At 51.4% G+C, this 24,703-nt stretch overlaps 1 protein-coding gene across 3 annotated transcripts; it reads left to right on the top strand.

Annotated features, from left to right (window-relative positions):
• The first annotated feature begins 3,183 nt into the window (after positions 1 to 3,183).
• Rgs14 (regulator of G-protein signaling 14) lies at positions 3,184 to 16,970 on the top strand. Of its 3 annotated transcripts, none has more exons than XM_087589655.1 (15): positions 3,184 to 3,357; positions 9,845 to 9,866; positions 10,116 to 10,148; positions 10,606 to 10,698; positions 10,782 to 10,925; positions 11,223 to 11,366; positions 11,495 to 11,597; positions 11,878 to 11,990; positions 12,743 to 12,946; positions 14,678 to 14,754; positions 14,952 to 15,078; positions 15,170 to 15,251; positions 15,360 to 15,406; positions 15,488 to 15,602; positions 15,835 to 16,970. In XM_087589655.1, the coding sequence occupies exons 5-15, from the start codon at positions 10,902 to 10,904 to the stop codon at positions 15,972 to 15,974; spliced, it is 1,176 nt and encodes a 391-aa protein (XP_087445781.1). In that variant the 5' UTR covers positions 3,184 to 3,357; positions 9,845 to 9,866; positions 10,116 to 10,148; positions 10,606 to 10,698; positions 10,782 to 10,901; the 3' UTR covers positions 15,975 to 16,970.
• Positions 16,971 to 24,703: the final 7,733 nt, after the last annotated feature.

Here is a 24,703-nt window from a genome sequence, read left to right as displayed (position 1 = left end):
ACTGCTGCGAACAGATACCATGACCAAGGCAACTCTTATAAGGACAACATTTAGTTGGGGCTGGGTTACAGGTCAGAGGTTTCGTCCATTATCATCAAGTGGGAGCATGGCAGCATCCAGGCGGGCATGGGGCAGGCTGAGCTGAGAGCCTTCATCTGAAGGCTGCTAGCAGAATACTGACTTCCAGACAGCTAGGATCAGGGTCTAGTGCCCACAGTGATACACACCTACTCCAACAAGGCCACACCTCCTAATAATGCCACTCCCTGAGCCAAGCATATGCAAACCATCACAGGCATCAAACCTAGCACATTGCACATCCCTACATAAGCCCAAGCCTCCTTTCTAGTCTCATGAGCACTTTAGCAGCCCAGATTGGCAATCCTGACAACCCTGCTGCCTGAGCCTCCTGAGTGCTGGCATGAGCTGCTCCAGACGCTCTTGTTTGTTGGAGACAAGGTCGCTTGTAGCCTCACTGGCCTCAAGTTAGCTATATCACAGAGGATGACCTTGAACTCCTGCACCCTCTATTGCTGTGATTACAGGTGTGTACCACCATACTTTCGTTTTCTGCCATGGGGGTCCAGGAGCAAGGTCTCCAGAAAGAGGTGGATAAAGCAGAGCTGTGATCACTGCTGTAACAAACAGACTCTAATGTGTGCACTGGCACCAAGTTCACTTCTCAGGGCTCTCAGAATCATCCAAAGCTGGCGTTTGAGGCTCCAGTGCATAGACCCTGCTTCTCTCTTCTTGTGGCTTCACGATCCTCTGGGGTCTCACCATCTACTGTATCCAGCCAGGGAACACATCCTGAGGCAGAAGAATTCTTTGAACTCAGAAGTTCAGGGCTCATCTAGGCAACAGAGTGGAACCTTAGGGCTGGTGATGGTGCAGTGGCTAAGAGCAGGTACTGCTCTTGTATAGGACCTGAGGCCAGTTTTGTACCCATGGCTCACATTGGCCTGTAACTTCAACTCGAGTGTATCAGAGGCTTGTGGCTTCCTCACACGCTGGCACAAGCATTCACATACCCCTACACAGATATGCGCACAACGATAATGACAACAATGACAATAATAATAACTTCAAAAAACAAAACTAAATGAAATCAGAAGCTGGGGTGAGGGCAATGGGAAACCTAAGCGGGAGGTGTGCTATTCACTACCAAGCCTGCGTTTTACCCCTGGGACCCACGTGGTGAGAGCAGAGAGCCAAGTCCTGAAAGCTGTCCTCTGGCCTCTGTGCCACAGCGTGACCGTGTGCCCACACACGGCAAGCTAATTGGGGAAACAAACTGTTTCAAAGACTGCTTCCTTTTACGTATATCGAAAGGCTAACTACTTGTTTTATTAATATTTGGAAATGGTGGTGGTGGAGCCTTTGGACGGAAAGGACATCATGCAGGAGATGGACCGGATAGGATGGGACGAGTGTCCTTTATAAGACAAGACAGGACAGGGTATGCTTCCTTTCTCTTTGCTTCCTGACACAGATGGGCACAGCAAAAAGATGGCCATCGGCGAGCCAGAACTTGTCAGACCACAAGTGTGCTACTTTTGAGCTTGGACACACCACTGCTGGAACGATGAGAATAGATCGATGGTTGTCCCAGCCACCTGATCCATGGCATTTTTTCCTAATAATTAAAAAAAATATTCTTATGTGTGTGACCGTTTTTGCCTGCCTGTGTGTCTGTGTATCACCTGCATGCCTGGTACCCTCAGAGGTCAGAAAAGGACATCTGGGTCCTCTGGAGCTGAAGTCACGAGCAGTTGTGAGGCACCGTGTGGCTGCTGGGAATGGAACCTGGGTCCTCCCGAAGAGTAGCTAGTATTCTTAACCCCTGAGCCATCCCTCTAGACCAGTGTGTTTTCATTTCTTTGTTTGTTGACAGGGTATCATTATGTAGTCCTGGCTGGCTTTGTAGATGAGGCTGGCCTTGAATTGAGAGCTCCACCTGCCTCTTGGACACGGTATTTTTCTTATAGAGTCTGAGCTAAGACAGTTCTGCAGGAAGGTGGGCTTTCTACATGAGTATGGCTTTTTTTTTTAAAAAAAAGATTTATTTATTTTGTATATGAGTACACTGTAGCTGTCTTCAGACACAGCAGAAGAGGGCATCAGATCCCATTACAGATGATTGTGAGCCACCATGTGGTTGCTGGGAATTGAACTCAGGACCTCTGGAAGAGCAGTCGGTGCTCTTAACCACTGAGCCATCTCTCCAGCCCCATGAGTATGGCTTAATGAACCTCTTTGGTTTGGATGTGCCCAATCCACTCTCCTACCCTTCAGTGCATGTGTGCATGCCTGGTCCCTGGGTGTGACTACACATAGGCCTACACATAGGTATGCCTGTCATATGCACCCATCCAAGGCACTATGCACTATCTACCTTATTTATATATAGATATAGATACAGATACAGATACAGATACAGGTACAGATTAGATCTCATGGAACTAAGTCTGACCTCAAACTATGTTTTCCCTGCCTCTGCCTCCCAAGTGCTAGCATTATATACATGTGGTACCACATACAGCTTCCCATGTATATGTCTGAAGATTCAGGTGTGTCCATGACACAGCGTGCCCACGTGCACGGTCACACATGCAATGCGTTCACCTCTTAGCTCACCTGGCCATCAGATGACAGCCTGTGGATAGCAGTCTCTCCCCGTGCAAAGGGTCTGAGCCAGGGGTGCTAAGCATGCACATGCCTGGGACGTAGTAGGTAAACGAGTACTGAATGAAGCACGTACTCGAATGCCTAGGACCCAGTGCACATGTCCCGTGTCCATGGAAACCCCCACCAGACGACCTGTGCCACAAGTGCCTAGTCGTCTGAGCATGCACTTCTGTGTGCTGACACATCCTTGGAGCCTTCAGACTGAGCCAGACTCCAGGCTCCTCGCTGGGCACAAGGAGGCTCCTGCTGTGAGTTGGTGCTCGCATGGGGTGCAACCGAGGGTGCGTTGGCGGCATCTGTGTGTGTGCGTGAACGTGTGTGTGTGTGTGTGTGTGTGTGTGTGTGTGTGTGTGTGTGAGAGAGAGAGAGAGAGAGAGAGAGAGAGAGTAGGAAGAGGCATTCGCTCTCTTAGACCTTGCTTCTTTCTGTGGTTTGGTTTCTATAGAGACACTTCCTGTGGCAGAGAAAAGAGGTAGTGAGCTGGTGTTTCAGGATGTAAGGGCCCGGAGGAGCAGAGCGAGCTCTCTCCACTGCTTGCCCGCCACCCTGAGAGTGCTGGTCGGTGTTTCCACAATCCTTGTGGTGGGTGGCCCCCCGTGGAGGGGACCTGTGAGCAACGGAGGCATGCCAGGGAAGCCCAAGCACTTGGGTGTCCCCAACGGGCGCATGGTGAGTGTGGGCTCCAAGCCAGAGCCACAAGGAAGGGGTGGGCACACCCAGGGTGGAGTCCAGGAGGCACACCCGGCAGGTTGCCGAGGAGCCACAGGGGCTACCAGAAGGCTGGAGAAGTTGGGTACAGACAGCTGCTGGCAGTCAGACCTGGTGCTGTCACCCCAGGACCCTTCCAATGCCCCACTAGGAGTCTGGTGCAACCCCGGGGAATAGCCCAGAGCACAGCGGGCATAGGTCTCTGGTTCCACATGCAGGTTGAACTCCTGCTCCCCTCATCTGTTGCTGGGATCACTGGAGCTGATAGCACGGAGATCCAGTGGTCCTGTTGCTCTCTGGTCACTCCTACAACTTCTCAAATCCTATATCTCTGGCCCTCAGCCCTCCTCTCTTCACCTCATGCTCTAAGTGCCCAAGATAGGGTTTGAAGAGCAGCCCTTGCTGGGTCACTACATCAACCTGCTCCAGAGGCGGCCTGTCTGAACTAATGCTCTTTGGCAGCCTAGGATGGGTCGGTAAGGGCAGGATGGGAATATCAGCTTTGTCCGTTCTATTCCTAGCTTCCAGGAAGGGGGAGGGATGTGCAACTTAGGCTAGGATGCCCTGCTTGCAGCCCTATCCCCTTACACCCTCTCTAGGCTGTTTAACTCCTGACTAGAGCTGTCCTGGAGTTTCTGTCTCTTCATTCATTCACCAAATGGGGCAGGCTGTGTTGAGCCTCCCTTTTCTCCTCAGGGACCTGGCTCACCTACCAGGGTCACTAAAAAACTCCAGGGAGACCAAACACTGTCCTGGTAGCCCCTATTCTAAGGCTCCAGCCTAGAACCATGGGACAAAGCCAGTGGATCCAAAGTGACCTGGGACCCAATTCTAGCTCTGTTGTCTTTTCCCAAGAAAGATCCTATCCTGTTTTGTCATCTTTAAAATGAAATAGAAATGGATCAATGTCCTGTTTGCTGAGTGGCAAAATGAATATGAGACCTTTGAAGCTTTGCAAAGGCCACAGAAGGGTCATCCCAATAGCCCCTGTCTTTCCGTCCCCTCTTTAAGAATCTTCTACCTCACCAAACAGTTCTTGCCTCTGCTTTACAGTTCCTAAGATTAGTTCTCATATCTCGCTCAGAAGCCCCTGACTGCCAGCACCATGCTGTTTGGGTGGAAGGGAGACCGATTCCAAAAGTTAGCTCAGCCCCCACCCTACTTCCTCTACCACCAACCCAACTCAGAAAGTCCGTGGAGAGCCCACCTCCCTTGCACCCACCCTGGGTGGGCATGGCACTTAGCTTGCTCCTCTCTAGGTGACTTGGCCATGGGCCCAAGGAGAAATAGCCCAGGCCCTCCACAAAAGAATAGCTGGATTGATGCTTCTGGGACAGAACCCAGAACTACCCGCCAGCTGAGAGGGCTGGAGACAGACCCAGCCTGTCCCTCCTGTGTCAGCCCATGGCTTCTCTATCCAAAAGTCATTCAGAGTAAAGAGGACAGTACAGGCTGGATCCTGCCAAGCCCACAGCTGCCCCAGATCCTCTCAGTGATTGTCACATATGTTTGTTTGGATAAGTTCTGAGTCCTCTGTATGGCCCTTGAGACCTCATGATTCACAGATGTCTACTTACTGGACAGTGGGCGGCTTTGTGAGGCCATACTTGGCTGGGGCAGGGATGAGAAGACAGGCACTGATGACTTTGGTGTAGATGTGAATGGAGAGGGGCCTGTGGGTGAAGTGTCCAGCTGTTATCAAACGGGGGAGGCTCAGGGGATATACTGTCGATATGCTGTTGAGCAGAAGGGTCGCCATTTGCACACACACACCCCTTGAGTCCCCCAGCACTGTCCGGCTCTGGCTCCTCCCCATCCCCCACCGTTCCTTGCCGAGGCAGTGTCAATCATGAGCCTCATCCTTCTGGCAATCAGCTGTCACTTAGAGAGGCTCCTAACCCCCTCCCAGAGAAATCGTCACTCGGTACCAGCTGCCACTTGGTTTGCACAGTCATTCAAACAGTCCCTCAGGGGCTTCTCTGGGTAGTCCTACCCTGAGCACGGAAGACCCAGGTCCCAGTCCCCAGTTAGCACCATTTAGCCAGGCATGAGAGACATGAGTGAAGAGCACTGGAAAACACTTCTGGTTTTGGGAGGAGCCATAGGTGAGAGGTGGAGAAAGCCGGAGAAGAATCTGGCAAGGGAAACTATCTTCTCCACTAACATCCAACTCGGTAGAAGACGGTCCTTAAAGCACATGCAAGCTAGAGAGGGAACGGCCCCGAGGGATATTTGCACACAGGAAAACGCACAGGGATGGTGGAGGGCTATGCCCCAAGGGAGTCTGTGAGTTTAACTTCCTAATTGGAAGAAAAGAATCATAGCTCTTTCTGGAAACGCAGAGTTGGTCCCCCTACATACTCTGGCAAAGAGACCTAAGAGAAGCCCATGTGCCTCTGAGTTCCTGGTGTGCTACTCAGGGTCAGGGATGGCAGGTCAGGGGTATGTTATAGAAAGGCCATGTCTTGGAGAAAGCTCTATGGAGCTGGCTCAAGGAGAGGGGATCAGGCACCTAGGGTTGTATGCACATCCATAGAGTGAGATGAGACCTCAGGTCATGTGATCAGCTCTGAAAAGGCAACAGAGACACGGGTGAGAGTGCTGGAATAAAGGTCTGATTTGAGGAAGAGTTGTGATAAAGGACAGTGAAAGCCTGGGGTATCTATCTAGAGTTGATTGCTCTCGTCTGAATCCTCTAGGGACACAGCTCAAGAGGAGTCCCTAGACCTTACCAATGGAGACCTCACTCATCTGTGCCCAAGGGCTACAAGCCCTGGACCTCCAAGCTCTCTTATCTATAAGAGAGGTGGTCAGGCTGGGTGCAGTGACTTACGCCTGTAATCCCAAAGCTCTGAAGGCAGAAGCAGGTGGATCCTTTGGAGACTAAAGGCCAGCCAGGGCTACATAGAGAGTGCTAAGCCAACCAGGGCTACAAAGGGGGTACCAGGCCAGCCAGGGCTACATAGAGAGTGCTAAGCCAACCAGGGCTACAAAGGGGGTACCAGGCCAGCCAGGGCTACATAGAGAGTGCTAAGCCAACCAGGGGTACAAAGGGGATGCCAGGCCAACCAGGGCTACAGAGGGGGTGCCAGGCCAGCCAGGGGTACAGAGGGAGACCCTGTTTCAAATATGTATCTGGAAGCAACACGGGGAAACCTGGTGAAGTCTTCAGATTCCATCACTGACAGGCAAGCTTGGCACGGACTATTACCTCTGTCCCCTCTCAACTGTATAACTGGTCTGGGCCTCAGGTCCCTTGCCTGTAAAACACGGACAATAAGATCTGCTGCAGGGGGCAGAGGTGTTGAGTGTGGCGTAAGGCTACGGGTTGCTTATAACAACAGCTGCATCAGGAAACTTGAGGTCCCCCCACCCCCAGCGTCCTCAGGTACCAGAAGCTCCTTTAGAGCCACTTCCTAAGAACCAAGCATGACAAATTAAAGCCAGAGCCCCGCTAAGGGTTGGGAGTGTCACCCGCCACCACACCCTTCCTAGTCCTTTCTTCCTCTTTTCCTCCATTCACTCAACAGGGCTCATCCAGCAGAGGTAAGAATTGGGGTCACTGCTGAACCCAACTTCTCCATGCCTCGTAGCCTGTGTAAGTCACAGCTGCAGCTGTGCTCTGACTACGGTTGTCCCCCACCACTTCCAGCAGCCCCCAGAGGCTGGGAATCTGCACCTAGCGCTCCACTGGGGGAAATGGGATCAAGTAATGCCAGTTATTTCAGATTCTCAAATGACAGGGCAGGAATTGGGCTTCATTCTCCCGCTCCTGTCAGCTCAATATTCCTGTCCCTCTTCCAGTTCTGTCCCAGTTGCATTTTCAACAAAAGAAGCTTGATCTGAGAGCCTGGCACCTGGGCCAGCCAGCTTAGTCAAGAAAGACTGTTTAAGCATAGGGTCAAAGAGGGCACCCCTGGGGCAGGGATTTCAGATAGACTCCTTCCCAACAAGACCTGCCCTCCAGGAGCTACCAGGCTGCAGGCACGAGAGGTCCAGGCATGAGTAGACGTAAGGGGGATGTGAAGACCAGCATTTGGGGACAGCTGATGATAGGTAGGGATCCAGGAGCAGTGCCAGGGGTATAGAAGCAGGTACTCGGGCAAAGGAAACAGCAAAACAGGAAGCAGGGGTGTGGGGGAAAATAGAAGTTTGATAAAGTGTAGGGTGGAAGCGAGGAGGAGGCAAATGCTGTTGGAGGGGCTCATTAGTCAGGTACAGGTAGGGTGTAGCTGTAACTTGGCAACAGTAATCCTACTGAGGCAGGCAAGGAATTGAGTCCAGGGTGGAACAGTGGGGAGGGAAAGGCTTGGAGAAAACCACCTAAAGCCAGCCCCACTCCAGGACATAGTTAATTAAAGAGGACATAGAAATAAAACCCCTGAGAGCCAAACCAAACCCTAGTGAGGATCCTTGGAGAGGCTAAGGCAGTGCACAGAGAGGGGGACCTGCACCAGAGAGGGGGGAGGACCGCTCTGAAGCTCCACAGCTGCAGGTCTGTAGCAGCTGGGGGAGGAAGACAGCAGTGGGGTGCAGGCAGGTGTTGGGGAAGAAAATAGCAGGCTGCCTAGGGACCTCAGGCGTGGTGAAGGATCTCCCACCCTAGGAATCAGGATGTGCTTCCCTTAGCTGAGAGAGGTGAAGACCTTGGAAGGAGACATGGCTCTAACGATGAGAGGCATCCGGAGGAGTGTGAGACACAGTGTGGGGAGGTGGGAGGGAAGAGTTGGGGAGCCGGTTCCACACCCAGCTCAGGTAATTGCAAACTTTCTCTCTTGCTCAACCCCCATGCAAGGTTGTAAAACAAAAACAAAAAAAAAAAAAAATGCAGAGCTAGGATTTGAACCTTCATCTCGAGAGTTCAGACGATTGTGCCCTTTGCCCTCCAGCTCGGTAACAAACCCAAACACCTGGCAGCATGGGACCATGGGTATCGATGCAGCAACGGTGTCTGTAATGTTCTAGAATATTGACTAGACCCCACGAAATGTTGTCAAGCTCCCTCTGTGTGTTTAACTCACTCGAATGAAGCAGTCCTTTTCGGGGTCACTGTTTGCTCAACTTTTAGAGAGCATGGACTAAGGTAAAAACACTCCTGAGTACTCTTCCCAAGGTCGCAGAGAGCAAAGTTTGAATCCAAGCAGTCTGGGCATCGATTGCTTCCCACTGCTTCCAAAGAACATAGATGTATCAGACTGGCCCCAGAGTCCCTTGGATGCTACTCTGAGAAGATGCTCGGGAGAAGGAAATGGACCCTGTGGACCCTCTTAATTTTTAAACATATGAGGCCCCTTTAAACATTTTTCCCCGGAGGCCAAATCATACTCTACAATACCTGCAAGCCAGTCCTGCCTTCCACATGACCAGGTGCTCTGAGGGTAGGAGTGGAGAGTGGAGAGCAATGGGGGGGAAGGTTTCCCACGCTTGCTTCCAGTAGGATGAGAAAAGGGGCACACCAGGGGTTTCTATGACAGGGCCTAGTGGAATATAGGAGGTAAAGGAAGTCAGAGGTGCAGGAGTCTACGTGATAGAAAAAAGATAGGGTTCAAAACTATTTCAGAACCTTCACGGTGGGGATGGAGGAGTGCCCATTGGAGACTGGCTGAGTTTGAACATAGGGAGACAGGTATGGGCCAGGAGCTGGCTGAGTGTGGCCCAGAACAGAACCAGAAGAGGGGATGGCCCACCCTGCATGGGTAGGGGTCTACAGAGGAGCCAGGAGACTTCTGGAGAGGCAGGAAGGGAACCAAGAGAAACCATTGCAAGAACCCCTTCAAGGTGATGGTGGGAAGTTCCGTTTGACTCAGATTCCTAGAGAAGCCGGGGTTAGAATGCATCGTAGGAGAGAATGAACGGAGTTGGTGTGAATGACAGTGCTCCCATCGTGGCTCCTTGGACCAGCACCAGAATTACCCAGAAGCCTGTGAGAAATGGAGATCTTCAAGCCCCATCCTGGATCTACTAAATCTGAATGTCAGGGTGGACCCCTCCTGGCCACTCCACTAAAGTCTGAGGGACTCTGCTCTGTGCCATAAAGCCAGTGTCCCATGCCGTGCCCACGGGAGGGTGGGATGAGATCACTCGCTACGGAAACATCTCTCCTCCCTCAAACACAAGATGGATGTCGCAAGTGGGCTGCTGGGTCCAAATCCTTACAGACAGTACCACTGGAAGAAGAACCGTTGAAGCCCAAGCACACCTGGGCTCACCCAGCAGGGGCTGAGAGAGAGAGAGAAGGGAACCAGGGGCCGCTAGAAAGCACCCTGAGTAAGTCCCAGCACACAGCGGTTGGTCCCTAGGCAGTGATGACTATCTGGAGCCAGTCAGCTTTACTCTCTAGGGAGAGAACACAGTCCCAGCTCTCTGAGGGTCTGCCTGGTGTGGCTCCTTAAAACATCTCACAGGGCTTTGTGGGGCTCTACTCTGATCTACTTTGGGTCTCTCCTAGGTCCTGGCTGTCTCTGATGGAGGTGAGTAGTAACAGATGTGTGGATCTGGGAAGGAGGGAAGAAGCGGGGAGGGGGAGGGAGGCAAAGAGAGAGGGAGGTACAGGGAGGTGGAAGTCGGGGGCCGGGGGGGGGGGGGACGACGACACTCCCAGCCACTTGTTGATCTCTGAGGTAATCAGACCTGCAGAGTAGATGCCTGCCTGCAAGGGGGACTGGGCCACAGGCTGAGGAAGGAGAAGGGCTCACCCTAACTTGTTCATCTCTCTGCAGAACTGACCAGCACATCAGGTTCCCAGGCCCAGGGTGAGGGCAGAGGCAGCTCCCTCAGCATCCACAGCCTCCCCAGTGGCCCCAGCAGCCCCTTCTCCACTGATGAGCAGCCTGTGGCCAGCTGGGCCCAGTCCTTTGAGCGGCTGCTGCAAGACCCACGGGGTCTGGCTTACTTCACTGTAAGCCCTGGGGTGGGATGCAATGGGGGAGGGCAGGTGCCACTGCAGGAAGGGGGTGCTGGAGAGGACATAGACAAGGCTTCAGGTTGGCCAGAGTGCTGCTTCTGTGGTCCCTGTCTTTGGCACTCTTTCCCTCATCACCAAGCTGGGAACTCTCCCTTCTTGTCCTCATCTGTTTCTTTTCTTCCGGTATCCCAGCACCATCTGTCTGTCTGTCTGGTCTTTTGGCCTCCGTGTCTGTCCCAGTCTTAGAACATGTCCCTGAATCAGCCTGTGTCTGAAGGCCTTCCTTCCCCTTCTCCTCACGCCAGGAGTTCCTGAAGAAGGAATTCAGCGCCGAGAATGTAACTTTCTGGCAAGCCTGCGAGCGTTTCCAACAGATCCCAGCCAGCGACACCAAACAGGTGGAGAGAAAAATGGGACGGACGGGTGGGGGCTAGGGCCGGGGGCATGCCCCCCTAACCTCTTTGGGTCCCTCATCCTCCAGCTAGCTCAGGAGGCCCACAACATCTACCATGAGTTCCTGTCCAGCCAGGCACTGAGCCCAGTGAACATCGACCGACAGGCCTGGCTTAGTGAGGAGGTGCTGGCCCAGCCCAGGCCCGATATGTTCCGAGCACAGCAGCTTCAGGTGAGGGGGCCAGGAGGCAAGGACAGGCAGAGAAGGGACACCAATGGACCACTCAAAAGGACCAGATTCAGGGGCAGAGTCTGAGTCTGAGGGGAAGGGGCAAAAGCAGTGAAGGATGGGTTGGGGCAGGGTCAAGAGTAGGGGCGGGTCTCAGACTCCAGGAAAATGATCGGCTTTGGGAAGGCAGGATTTGGGGCTTCCCTACTTGGACTGGCTAGGAGAGGTACAGGCAGAACGTCCAGCCCTCCACTGTCCTCTCCTGGTGCCAATCGCCACTCACGCCCGCTGGCCGAGCAGATCTTCAATTTGATGAAGTTCGACAGCTACGCGCGCTTCGTCAAATCCCCGCTGTACCAAGAGTGCCTGCTGGCCGAGGCCGAGGGACGCCCCCTGCGGGAACCTGGATCCTCACACCTCGGGAGCCCGGACACTGCGAGGAAGGTGCGGACAGGGGTGGCAAGAGGCGGGGCGAGGGCTGTGAACAGTCCCATGAAGGGTCTTCCCCAGACCTAGATACGTTTGTGGGACTGGGGCGCTGCTCCGCACCAGAGTCTTCCCTGTATCCCCAGAAGCCAAAGCTGAAGCCTGGAAAGTCACTGCCGCTCGGTGTGGAAGAGTTGGGGCAGCTGCCGCTTGCTGAGGGCCGCCCTCTCCGCAAGTCCTTTCGTAGAGGTGAGATCAGAACCTGGTCCTAGAACGGTGTGGCCAGGAATGTTGGGAACGCCCCTTTCTTCCTACCTGACCCAGTCTGCAATAAGGCAAAACCCAAACCCCCAAACGTAGGTTCTTGAGAATGCCTAGCTTCTCCAGGAGGCTACACAGAAACATACCCAGGGACCTACACGCTTTAAGTCCTCAAGGGATGGCTTCAAACAGGGCCCATCAAAAGGGAGGGCCCTGTCAGAGCGATGGTGAGAGAAAGCAAGCCTCTTCATTGCTGACTTTCCCTTAGAGATGCCGGGTGGAGCTGTGAATTCGGCCCTGCGACGAGAGTCTCAGGGATCCCTGAATTCTTCCGCGAGTCTGGACCTGGGCTTCCTTGCCTTTGTGAGCAGCAAATCCGAGGTGAGTGGCCTTTGAGAGAAGGTGCCGTCTGGTTAGGACCACTGCTAGTTCTCTTCATGAGTTCCCAGCATTCACAGTGGACAACTACGCTTCCACTCCTCGCTTGTGCCACAGAGCCATCGCCTGATCCTCCCTTTCTCTCTGTGCCAGACACAGTGCTCTCTGTACATACTATGGAGGCATATCCTCAGCTAGGAGATGTGCGCATGCGTGGGGGCCTCGGCGCAACCTGTGTGTGTGTGGCTAGTTAGGGAGCTGTCTCTAAGTGTCCAAATGTTTTTGGGGTTTTTTGAGCGTGTTGTTTTTTTTTGGGGGGGGGTTTGATTTGTTTGTTGTTTCTTTTGCTTCTTGCTGTTGCTTTTTGTTTTATTTTATTTTTTGTTTTTTTGTTTGTTTGTTTGTTTTTCGAAGCTGGGGACCGAACCCAGGGCCTTGCACTTGCTAGGCAAGCGCTCTACCACTGAGCTAAATCCCCAACCCCTTGTTTTTGTTTTTTGAGATAGGGTTTATCTGGGTAGCCCTCGCTGTCCTGGAACTCACTCTGTAAGCCAGGCATGTTTTGAACTCAGAGATCTGCCTGCCTTTGCTTCCAAGTACTAGGATTAAAGTCATGTGCCACCATGCCTTGGCTGAGTGGATATTTGAGTGGACACGTGTTTCTGGAGCAAGACACGTCTTCGCCTGTTTCCAAGTGTACACGCGAGTGTCCCAGCATGCCTTCACGTGTATATTCTGTTCTCGCTCACAACCAGAGCCACCGAAAGAGCCTTGGAAGTGGAGAGGGTGAGAGCGAAAGCCGGCCCGGGAAGTACTGCTGCGTGTATCTACCTGATGGCACGGCCTCCTTGGCCCTGGCTCGACCTGGCCTCACCATCCGTGACATGCTGGCAGGCATCTGTGAGAAGAGAGGCCTCTCTCTACCTGACATTAAGGTCTACCTGGTGGGCAAAGAACAGGTGCGAGCCCCAACTCTTGCTTCCTTTCTGATCATGACATAGTTCTTTTCCTAATCCTCTGCCCCACCCCCCATTCTAAATGCACTCTCTATTACTAACACCTTCCTACCTTGTTCGTGTACCTTATTCCTACTCCTGTGTCCAAGTCTGCATGGGTCCCAGTATTAATTCCTCATTCATTCTCAGACACGTGCCCATATCCCACAAAAATCTCACTCGCACACAAACCCACCCCATCATCTCGGCTCCCAGCTTCCCCCACCACCCTACTCTGACGGCTTCCAGGAGGTAAAACTAGGGAGAGGGTCCTCCACCCCCCACAGTTCACACTGACATCCCCACAGACCCAGCCCTAAGGTTACGAATGGGCAATTTCCTCGCCTCTGCGACCAGAAGTATCTCTGAGCCTAATCCCCGAACGCTTCCATGAGCACAAATGAGCATTAAGCTTCAAGGTCTAGGGAAACGTTTTCAAGCCACCCTATAAGAGGGTGCCACCATGTCAGCGGGTTCCAGGGGGAGCAACGCTGCTCCAGGGGAAGTGACAGGAAGTCATTCAAGCCCCAAGAGGCAGCCAATGTATATGAAGTGAACTGGCTCGGAGGCTGTGTTCTGCTAGTCCAGGCTGCAGGCAAGCCAGGCGAGAGGCGAGTGAAAACCTCCAGAGAGTCCCTTCCGGGGAAGGTGGTGTGTCTGGTCAGAGGACTTGGAGAGAAGCAGCAGCTAAGGAAGGCAGAGAGCAGTTTGTCTGGGGGGACGGTAGGGAGAGGACACTCCAGAGGGAGGGAAGGAGGTGTTTGCAGGGTATACTTAAGGACCTGGGGTGTGGAGGTATTAGGGCAGCAATGGGAGGCGCTCTGCCCACTTTCTTAGACCAGCAGCACAGCTGCCAACAGCCCAGATGGGATTCTGTGCATGCTAAATATAACTCTGCCACCCACCTTCCACCTGTTCCCGTGGTACAGAGCAGGCCCACTGTCTGGGAGAGTCTCCACGCTCCCTTTTAAGCTCTCGCCCTACACGTTTTGTGCTGGTACAGACAATAGGCTTGTCTGTATCCCTACTGTGTGTCGGGACTATACTGAATGCTTTTCATCTTTCTGGTCGGATGTATGTGGTGGGGGTGGGGCAGATCTGGGCATCAAGGAGGCAAGAGACAAGGCCCAGGGGGCTAACAAAGGCCAGGGGTGAGGGGAAATGTGTCAGGTATGTGAGTTTCCCATACCTGAAGGAAGGGCACACACTCAGTGAACCCGGACCCAAGCTTCATCCTTACTGAGTCCCCATTAATTTGTACGCCCACATCCCTCTATTTCCCGGAACCAGATTCTTTCCCAAGCCTCCGCCAGCATTCCCAAGCATCTTCTGCTCCTTTCTTTCTTTTTTCTTTTTCCAGTAGGGTCTTACTGTGTGGTCCTGGCTGTCCTAGGACTTACTATGTTGTCCAGGCTGGCCTTAAACTCCATTAGTCTCTGCCTCCTAAGTGCTGGGGATAAAGTTGTGACCATGCCATCGTGCCCAGGGAATCTTCCACTCCTCAGACCCCTTAGCCTTGGTTGTATCAGGCTTAAACGTCACTAGTCCCCACCCCATCTGCCTCTTCAGCCCTCTGTTACTCATGGGTTAGTCCTTCTGATCTTTAGGGTACCACACAGGAAGAAATGATAGTGTCCTCAGGGGATGGTTTGGGGTGGAGGGAGGGGATTCTTAGACCCTGCCTGGCATCTGCAGAAGGCCCTGGTCCTGGATCAGGACTGCACCGTGCTGGCAGACCAGGAAGTGCGACTGGAAAACAGGATCACCTTCCAGTGAGTGCCCTTACCCTAAATCTCCGTCTAATGGTCCCCAAATCTCAGATCTCATTCTGGGCAGAGAGCTCTGCCCCTAGGTTAAACACCCACCCCCAAACTGTTTCATGCTCTGGTTCAGCTTTGTCCCCTCTGGGCTTATTTTGGGAAAGGGGGTCTGGGTTTCCATCAGCCTGCAGCTGTAGGGTCCTGTGCAGGCTGGAGTTGGTCGGCCTGGAGCGTGTGGTACGGATCTCTGCTAAGCCCACCAAGCGTCTGCAGGAGGCGCTGCAGCCTATCTTGGCCAAGCACGGCCTGAGCCTGGATCAGGTGGTCCTACACAGGGTAAGTGGTGTAACTGTGGGTCAAGGGACAGTCAGAGCAGCAGGGAAGGTTTTGTGGTCAAGCCCACAAGCTGCTTAACCTCTTTCTGTAGCCAGGAGAGAAGCAGCTAGTGGATTTGGAGAATCTAGTGAGCTCAGTGGCTTCACAGACACTGGTTTTGGACACTCTTCCAGGTAAGTGATGTTTATACCCTGGGACTTGGTTTCCCAGTGTGCCTCTGGCACAGGAGGAGGGGCTTCTGAGAGGAAGACCAAACCCAACAGTGGTGCTGTCCATTATAGATGCAAAGACAAGGGAAGCCAGCAGCATACCTCCCTGCCGCAGCCAGGTAATGGAGAGCCTCCAGGCCCCTTTTCTACTCTCTTCTTCTCCCCTCCTAGTTGTGTCCCTGACCCCCACTTTCTTGCAGGGATGCCTCCCTAGAACCCAGACCAAGGACAGTCACCTTCCTCCACTGTCCTCCAGTTTGTCGGTAGAAGATGCCAGTGGTTCTACTGGGAAACGACAGACCTGCGACATTGAAGGTGAGGATAATGGGAGTTATGGGGTTCGAGGGGTGAGGGAAGTGGATTGAGGATCATTGAGGGTGAGTAGGATCAGAGAGGCCTAAGCTAAGGCTGGGGCTAAAGGCCATTGGCACTGGAAGATACTGATAGTCTGGGGTCAGGGGGCTGTGGTCATAGCAGGCAGCAGAATGGAGAAACATTGGTGTAGGTGCTTTGGCCATATGGGCCCTGACTCTGTGTCTACCCCTAGGCCTAGTGGAGCTGCTGAATCGTGTGCAGAGCAGCGGGGCCCATGACCAGAGGGGACTTCTTCGCAAAGAGGACCTGGTCCTTCCAGAATTTCTGCAGCTTCCTTCCCAAAGACCAGGTTCTCAGGAGGCTCCACCATAGACTGAATCAACTATTCAGCCCAGGGAGGGCCCTTCAGACTCCACCATCCACTCGGTCCTCTGACACCTGTGTAACAATCCAGGCTGTCTGCATGGTGCCTGGGCAAACCAAGCATGCCACGGGTCTGTGCTGCATGCCCTGTCTGTACCAGGAGTGTCTTTGGTCCCTTTCTGCTGTGGGCAGGCCCACAGAAAGGGCCAGGAAGGGGTGGCTACTTGTTCTCTCATAGGTTTACCTACCAATTCCTCACAGTAGGCCATCAAGGGGAGGTGGGCCTTGTCCCTTGGCATAAGCATACTGAACATGAAGAGGTGACTTTGGCAGTGTCAGCCTCCTTGACTTGTTCTAGGCTTTAGCAGGGGGCAGGAAGGAGGGGCTGGCCCCTCCTTAAAGAGTTGGTGTAAGAAAGACCTGGGTGTACTACTGGGCAACCCCTCCCTCCATCCACAGACTCTGCTGTACATATGGATTTTATGGTTGGCTTGGGGAAGCTGGGTTTGTCCTGGATGTATGATACTGTTATAATAATAATTATTATTATTCAGCCACGAGGTGTCTTTTTTTTTTTCTTTTTTTTTTCGGAGCTGGGAACCGAACCCAGGGCCTTGCGCTTGCTAGGCAAGCGCTCTACCACTGAGCTAAATCCCCAACCCCATGAGGTGTCTTTCTTGTATGCCACTCTGCCCTGTGTAGTCTCACTACCCCACTGCCTCTGTGCCAGGCCAGGAAGTTTTGGGGAACCTTAGTGTATACCTCCTCACTTCTTGTTTTCAGAATCTCTCTCCCCAAGGCATAGGATATAGAAGGCAGGGAGGGGGGGGAGCAGAATGGAGAGGGAGAGAGCGCCACCCCCCACCCCCTACTGTTCTTGGCCATCACCCAGCTGCTCCACAATGTCCATGGGAGATGAATGTATCCTTTTTGTTTCTGTTCTGTTTCTGTTGGTGATACAATGTATCTCTACATACAATAAAATGTTTCTCTACATACACACAATGGATCTCTACATACGATACAGTGTATCTCTACATACCAAAGGCTCCTTGTGATGCATGGAAAGCTTTTATGTGGAACTAGGCTGGGCTGCATATTCTTTTTCTCATCTGCCTTGGCTGGCTGGTAGCCCATCTCTAGGCAGCCAGGAAAGGCAGGGAGGGAAGGAGGGAGGGCTTCTCAGAAAGTCTCAGCCTCCAGGAGAGAAGCCCAACCTGGTCCCACCTAGGGAGGTAAGTGTGAAGGAAGCTAGGGGCTAGGTGGTTTAAGGAATAGGGCAGAGCTCTGCATGCAGGAGACTCTGAACTGATCCCTCCACCAGGACCCCCTCCAACTCTCCCTGCTCATCTGACTGGCTCCTTGTCATCCCTGAAATCTGTGGGCAGGAACAACAAGGTTTGATGACCCACCCTGCCTTCTTCTGGGGGAGGGGGGATTCAGGTTTCTGTTACCTGGTAACCCCTCACTTTATTAGACTGTTTAATGGGCTCCTAGGTTTCTGGGGTAAACTGATGTTGTAGGACTGGCCAACCACATATTCCATTCCCCATGGGCAGAGTTTGGCTCAGAGGTTGTGTCTAAAGCTATTCTGATAAGAATCCTAACCCTCTGGGGGCTAGAGAGGTGGCTCAGTGGTTAAGAAGTGCATTGCCTGCTCTTCCAGAGGTCCTGAGTTCAATTCCCAGCAACCACATGGTGGCTCACATCCGTCTGTAATGGAATCTGATGTTCTCTTCTGGTGTGTCTCAAGACAGCTACAGTGTACTCACATACATAAAATAAATAAATCTTTTAAAAGAGCACTGACCCCTCTTACAGAGAACCAGAAAGAGATTCTCAGCACCCACTTGGCAGCTAACAACCATCTGTAACTGCAATTCCAGGGGTCCCAATATCCTCTTCTGGACTTCATGAATACTGTACACACATGGTGGCCAGATGTACATGCAAGCAAAATGCCCATACACATACAGTAAAAATAAATGAATCTTTTTATTTTAATCCCAATTCTATTGGCTTATTTTCTACAACCTCTGAGCATTTGCTCAAAGGCCTTGTACACAGAAAGCAACACCACAGGAGAGCAGGACTGAGGTGGTGGCCATCCTGCCATGCCACTTCACCATGCCTGAAATGGCCACTTCTTGACTTCCACCTTAGGCAAACCAGTAAATTCTTCCCGGAAGTATGAACGTGTTACAGCGAGGTGGGTTTCTAAGATCTGCAACTACAAGAATCCTGCTTCCTTCACCAGCTTGGTAGGCGGGAATAGGTTCAATGAAGCATGGGGGACAAGAGGCATCCGGGGACTGCGCGGTGCTAGGATATGTGTGGTGTGAGGAGTGGGAGAGGGAGAGAGATTCCTCTTGCTAAAACAGCTTTCCTGGGAGAAATGTACACAGTGCCCACCAATATCCTAAGAACGAAGAACAATTTCCCCAGAGATCCCCCAGGGACATGGGTCATTTAATCAGCTACACTGGGAAGTTAGTATCCTGAAGGAATGACGGTGTCTTGGTTAGAGTTTGACTGCTCTGAACAAAGACCATGACTTTGCAACTTTTTTTTTTTTTTTTTTTTTTTTTTTTTTTTTTTTTTTTTTTTTTTGGAGCTGGGGACCAAACCCAGGGCCTTGCGCTTGCTAGGTAAGTGCTCTACCACTGAGCTAAATCCCCAACCCCTCAGCAACTCTTACAAAGGACAACACTTAACTAGGGTTGGTTTACAGGTTCAGAGGTTCAGACCATTATCATCAGGGTGGGAGCACGGCAGTATCTAGACAGACAGGGGGCTGGAGGAGCTAAGAGTTCTACATCGTCACCCAAAGGTAAACAAGAGAAGACTGGCTTTCAGGCTGCTAGGACTACAAGTGTCTTAAAGCCTGTGCCCACAATGACACACTTCCTCCAAGAAGGCTACACCTCCAAATAGTGCCACTCCCTGGGCCAAACATATTCAAACTGCCACAGATGGCTTCTCCATGGCTGTGTAAATGGAGCCCCATACCTCTCATGCTTAAGCAACTATATCTTCTAGCTTCTACCCCCAAGAGCCACACAATTATGGAAGAGTTGGATTAAACTAGTTGGGAGGGGGTGACTGGAAACTTAGGTGAGGGCCCCATGACCTTCCTTGGCCTCCTTCTGTGAGGAAAGTGAACAGTCAGTAGGTTCAGCTGTGACGATTCTCCAGCAGGCTTAGCAGAACTCCTGAAGATGCTGGCTGTTTGGCTCACAGGACAGTCTTGTACAACAATCCTTGTCTTTCCCCCTATCAGCCACAGAACTTCCCTCGAATTTCCTTGGACAGATGGGAGGAGACTCTGACACGAGCTCCAGAGAGAGAGAGAGGAGGGTGAGATGGGCTGTCTCCCCAAAGCTGGTGGACCCTACTGGTCAACCTTCCCTTTCAGGAAACCCTGCAGATGCATAATGATACTTTGAATGCCTTTGGCCCCATGAAAGCGGAAGGAGCCTGGAAAGCAGTTCATCTCCTGGAAGAAGCTTAAACTTGCTGAAGTCCCCGGTTAGCTACCTTTGTGTCTCTTTTTGTTTTTTGGCTTTTTTTTTTCTTTCTGAACAACCTGATGGGGGAGAAAAGCTAGACTGCATGGGATGTGGGGGACCGCCACTGAGACTTCACTAACACTCAGGTTACTGACACAGAGGCATGGTCCCAGAAGAACTGTATGATATCAATGCCTAGAGAGGAGCCATGGCCATCTTAGTGGGGGGTATGTTGACATGGCTGTCCTGTTCTGGAGGCAGGTGAGGAATTTCTGTTAAAAACCAGAAGTAGGGCTGGAAAGTTCTGAAAATCAGAGTTCTGATCTCAGCATCCATGTACCTGGGCACCCTACACATGCCTGTGATGCCATCGCCAACTGAGGTAGAGACAGGAGGATTACCAGGGCTTACTGGCTTTCAGACTAGCTGAGAAAATGTGAGTCCCAGGTTCAGAGAGAGACAGTACCTCAAAGGAATAGGCAGAGGATGATAGATGAGGACTCATGACACCATGTTGTAGCCTCCATATATGTGCACGGACACACATGCACAAAGACACACACACAGACACCCACAGAGAGAAACACACACACACACATTCCTTTTAATTAATTACATTTTTAGATTTTAATATGTACATGTGGAGGTCAGAGGACAGCTTGCAGAAGTTGATTCTTTCTACTCTGTGGACCGTTATGCTTGAACTCAGATCATCAGACTTGGAAGTAAGCGCCTCTGCCTGCCGAGCCATCTTTCCAGTTCAATAAACACAACTTTTTTTTTTTTTTGAGACAAGGTTTTTCTGTGTAACCCTGGCTGTCCTGGAACTCACTCTGTAGCCCAGGCTGACCTTGAATTCAAAGATCCCCCTGCCTCTGACTCCCAAGTACTGGTATTAAAGGTATGAGCCAGGGTTGGGGATTTAGCTCAGTGGTAGAGCGCTTGCCTAGCAAGCGCAAGGCCCTGGGTTTGGTCCCCAGCTCCGAAAAAAAGAAAAAAGAAAAAAAAAAAAGGTATGAGCCACCACTGCCTAGCTGTCAAGAAATACATCTTTAAAATATAAAATAAAAATAAAAAAGCAATATTATTAGAGAATCATTCAGTCCATTCAGAAGGCTTACCATCCCTATAGCATTATTTATGATCTAAAAACTGGCAAACAATCAAAGATGGATGGAAGAACCCACTGTGACATATTCATTCTCCACTATGCCACATAGCAAATAAATAATTGGGAATATCCTTGGCTAATGTGGAAAATTCTCCAACGTGTATTAGTGTTCAGTGTGCTACTGTTCAGGGGAGCAGTGCATCTGATATGATACCTGTCTTCATCTACTTTCTGTTGCTATAACTGAATAACACATGCTGGACAGTTTATAAGGAATAAAGGTTTACTGGCGAAGGGTGTAGCTCAATGGTGAAGCATGTGCTTGGCATCCTTGAGGCCCTTTAGTTCCTGTCACCAGGAATAAAATAAAATAAATATGGAAGTTCATTTAACTCACAGTTCAGGAATGTGGGACCTCTGTGGTGGTTTGAATATGCTTGGCCCAGAGAGTGGTAGTATTTGGAGGTGTGGCCTTGTCAGAGTAGGTGTGGCCTTGTTGGAGTGGGTGTGGCCTTGTTGGAGTAGATCTGTCACTGTGGGTGTGGGCTATTAAACCCCCATCCTCATCCCACAGAAAGAAACACACACCCAGACACACAGAGACAGAGGCTGGAGGCCAGGCCAGCCTTCAGATGAAGATGTTGAACTGTCAGCTCCTCCTGCACCATGTCTGCTCATGTGCTGCCATGCTCCTGCATTGATGATGATGGACTCAACCTCTGAACCTGTAAGCCAGCCCCAACTAAAGTTGTTTTCATTAGAGTTGCCTTGAGGAACTGGAGAGATGGCTCAGGGGTTAAGAGCACTGACTGCCCTTCCAGAGGTCATGAGTTCAATTCCCAGCAACCACATGGTGGCTCACAACCATCTGTAATGGGATCTGGCACCCTCTTCTGGTGTGTCTGAAGACAGCTACAGTGTACTTATATATAAATAAGTAAATCTTCAAAAGAAAGAGTAAAGATTTTCGATTTAGCTTTAATTTTCTTACAGATACGATTTTAAATAACTTAATTACTATAAAGAACTCCCCAGGGCTGGAGAGATGGCTCAGTGGTTAAGAGCACCCGACTGCTTTTCCAGAGGTCATGAGTTCAATTCCCAGCAACTACATGGTAGCTCACAACCATCTGTAAAGAGATTTGATGCCCTCTTCTGGTGTGTCTGAAGACAGCTACAGTCTACTTATATATAATAAATAAATAAATCTTTAAAAAAAAAAGAACTCCCCAAGAATCCATCTTTATTTCTACTGGACAGCCATTTTCAGTAGAAGTTGGACACTTATTTGGAGACTTGAGCCCCTCATCACTCCTGGCCCACTTGGTTGGCTGGTATGCGCTTCTACCGTGATCCCCTCTACTCTTTACTTATCAAATAACCTTGGTGAATTTCTTGGGGAGAAATGAGCAAGACTTTATTCATCTCAGACGGGGTAGCAAGAACAGACCAATAAAATGATCCCACTCACGTCTTAACTTCATGACCAGTGAGTTTAATGCCATTTTTTAACAGGAGCATGTGTAACTTAAAAACACCATTTCTGCCAACAATAATGAAGTATTTAAATAACCTAACAAGAGGAGGGGCCTCAGAGGCTCTCTGGGGAGCTCCTGGTGGGCTGCCACATGGGCTGTCTTGTGTGGGTACCCACAGTTGTTCTGATATGGAGCTGCAGGTCATCCCAGGGGGCACAGTTCCACAGCAGCAAGTGTGAGGGGTTCCTGTCTCCCTTCTCCCAGCTGCCTTACTCCCAGAATCTCTCAAGGTCTTGGGTCTTCATCAGCCTAAGCAGGCCTCATCTTCAGGAAGAGGAAGCCACACCCACAGCTTCCTCTCCCACCAGCTCATGAATCCATGGGCTTTATTTCACAGCTACTGACCTACACTGATTCAAAGGTGGGCCAGCAAGATGGTACAAGGCTGTTCGCCTCCCCTGAAGGGAAGCCACAGTATGGAGGAAGACAGCACATACTATTTTTCTAACCAGTTTTCTGGACTAAGCAGCTGAGACCTCTTTCTTAAGGATGCCCAGGGAACCCCAGCCTGTGCTCTAAGCCTCTGCCGGATAATTTTGCTGTTTCTTACTCTTCTCCGGCTGCCAACGGTCTAGGGCTGGGGGAAGGTGTTCAGGACCTTAGTTCAGGACCTGTGCGGGATCAGGTGGAGGCCCAGGCTGCTCACCTGGAGCCCTCGCCGAAGACTTGCAGACGCAGCAGTGGACTGCGCTCCCTGGAACGCCCTCCCCACCCCCCAGCAATGAGCACAAGGTGCGCCCTGTTGGGGGCCGGCCTGGTGGTCAGGTGACTCTGCCTTCTGTAGAAGCTGGAGGTCATCTCAGGGAGGGCAAGGGTTGGATGGGGGAGCACGCATGGTTGTCTCCACAGAAGCAGATGCAGACCACGCAACACTGTACACGTCTGTAGAAGAGTTTGGAACGATAGTGTTTCCAATGGAAATGCCTGCAAGAATGGTAGGGTCTGGAAAATGGCTGCTCTGTGGCCACCGTAGCAGGTCTCAAGAAATTGGCTAGCGGGGAAGGGAGAGAAGAAAGGAAGAATGACAGAGAACCAGCTATGATGCAGGCTCTTACCCAAAGCTGTCCAGCAAAGATGTGTGGGCAGGGATGACCTTAGCAGTCAGAGGCCACCACACTCCTCTATGGCTGAAGGAGCTAGAACTCTAAAAGCCTGGAGCCGGTAGGACAGAACCAGAACTGAGTGACCGGCACCCAGAACACGGCACCAAGCACCTAGAATCAGAACCTGAAATCTAACATACAAAGCCTGAAACTATCAGAGTCAAAGCCGAACTGTCAGGGCCACCACCCAGCAGGGCAGACTTGAGGCCCAGAGTACACATTAGAATGCAGATTCAAGAACCTTCAGCCGAGCTCCAAGCCCACAGCATGGAGCCCAGAACTCAAGATTTACTAGAACTCAAAGTCAGGGGAACCAGATGCCAGAGGCTGGGACTGCCTCAGGCAGTAAGCAACTCAGAGCCTTGCCCTCTGGCTGTAACCCTGAGACCTTGATGGTCAGGGGCGGAGCCACAAGAGGAGGGAAGTGCAAGGAAGAGGTAAAATCTGAAGAAAATAAGGAGCACACGCACACATGCATGCACACACACACACACACACACACACATACACACACACATACACACATACACACACACACAAAATACCATCCAAGCAGCCTCAGCTATTTTGGCCAGACTTTGGCCTCGCCCATAAATGAGTGACCAGAGCCTGGGCTCACAAGATTAATAATTACATGGAGTGTTTATTCTCTATACTGGGTTGGGGCAGCATCAGGTCACGGAAAGGCTTGTCTTCCCCATCTGTTCTAGGTTGGAGCTGGGCAGCTCAGAATGAAATCCAGGTTCTCCAAACTGGCAGAGGTGACCCATGTCTTTAATCCCAGCCCTCAGGAGGCAGACACAGGCTGGTCTCTGTGAGCCTGGTCTACAGAGTGAGTTCTAGGTCAAAGGCTATGTAGTGAGACCCTGTCTCAAATCAATCAATCAATCAATCAGCCCAGGCTCTCCAGAGGTGGAGACCAGGAGACCAGGAGAGGGCCTGCTTTGGGTCCACAAAGGGTGGTGGCAAGATGTGGCCCATTGTATCAGCCAGCCTGCTGCTAAGACCCTGTCCCTCACAGAGGCAGTGGTCTGATGGTGGGAAGGAATGGTCGCTCGCTGCTGTCTCCCACGTCCAGCACTGTGCTGGCCCACAGGGAAGCCCATGAGTTTATTGAGTTAATAACATGCTTGTGAGAGAAGCCAGGAACTCTGACAACACTGATTGACAACTCCATGGGACCAGTGGGCTAATCAATCCTGATTGAGGGACACCAGTTTCATAACTCTGGCACACAGGAGTCTGAGGTAGAACCATGAGTTCAAGGCTAGCTTGGGCCATACAGCCAGACCTTACCTGAAAAAAAACCCAACTTATGGAAAAAGTGGTTCTGAATGTTGCTTTGTTTTTCCTCAATTATTCCCAGGCTTTAGGATCCACTTAAAACCTTCGAGTAAAGCAAACCATATATTTAAACAGCAAGTGGCCCGGGGGTGGTAGCACAGCCCTTTAATCTGGCAGATTCACACATGTTCTG

This window comes from Rattus norvegicus, chromosome 17 (genome assembly GCF_021556685.1).
Source record: "Rattus norvegicus strain SHRSP/BbbUtx chromosome 17, alternate assembly SHRSP_T2T, whole genome shotgun sequence".
Taxonomy (NCBI): Eukaryota; Metazoa; Chordata; class Mammalia; order Rodentia; family Muridae; genus Rattus; species Rattus norvegicus.
This window is presented reverse-complemented; position numbering and strand designations above follow the sequence as displayed.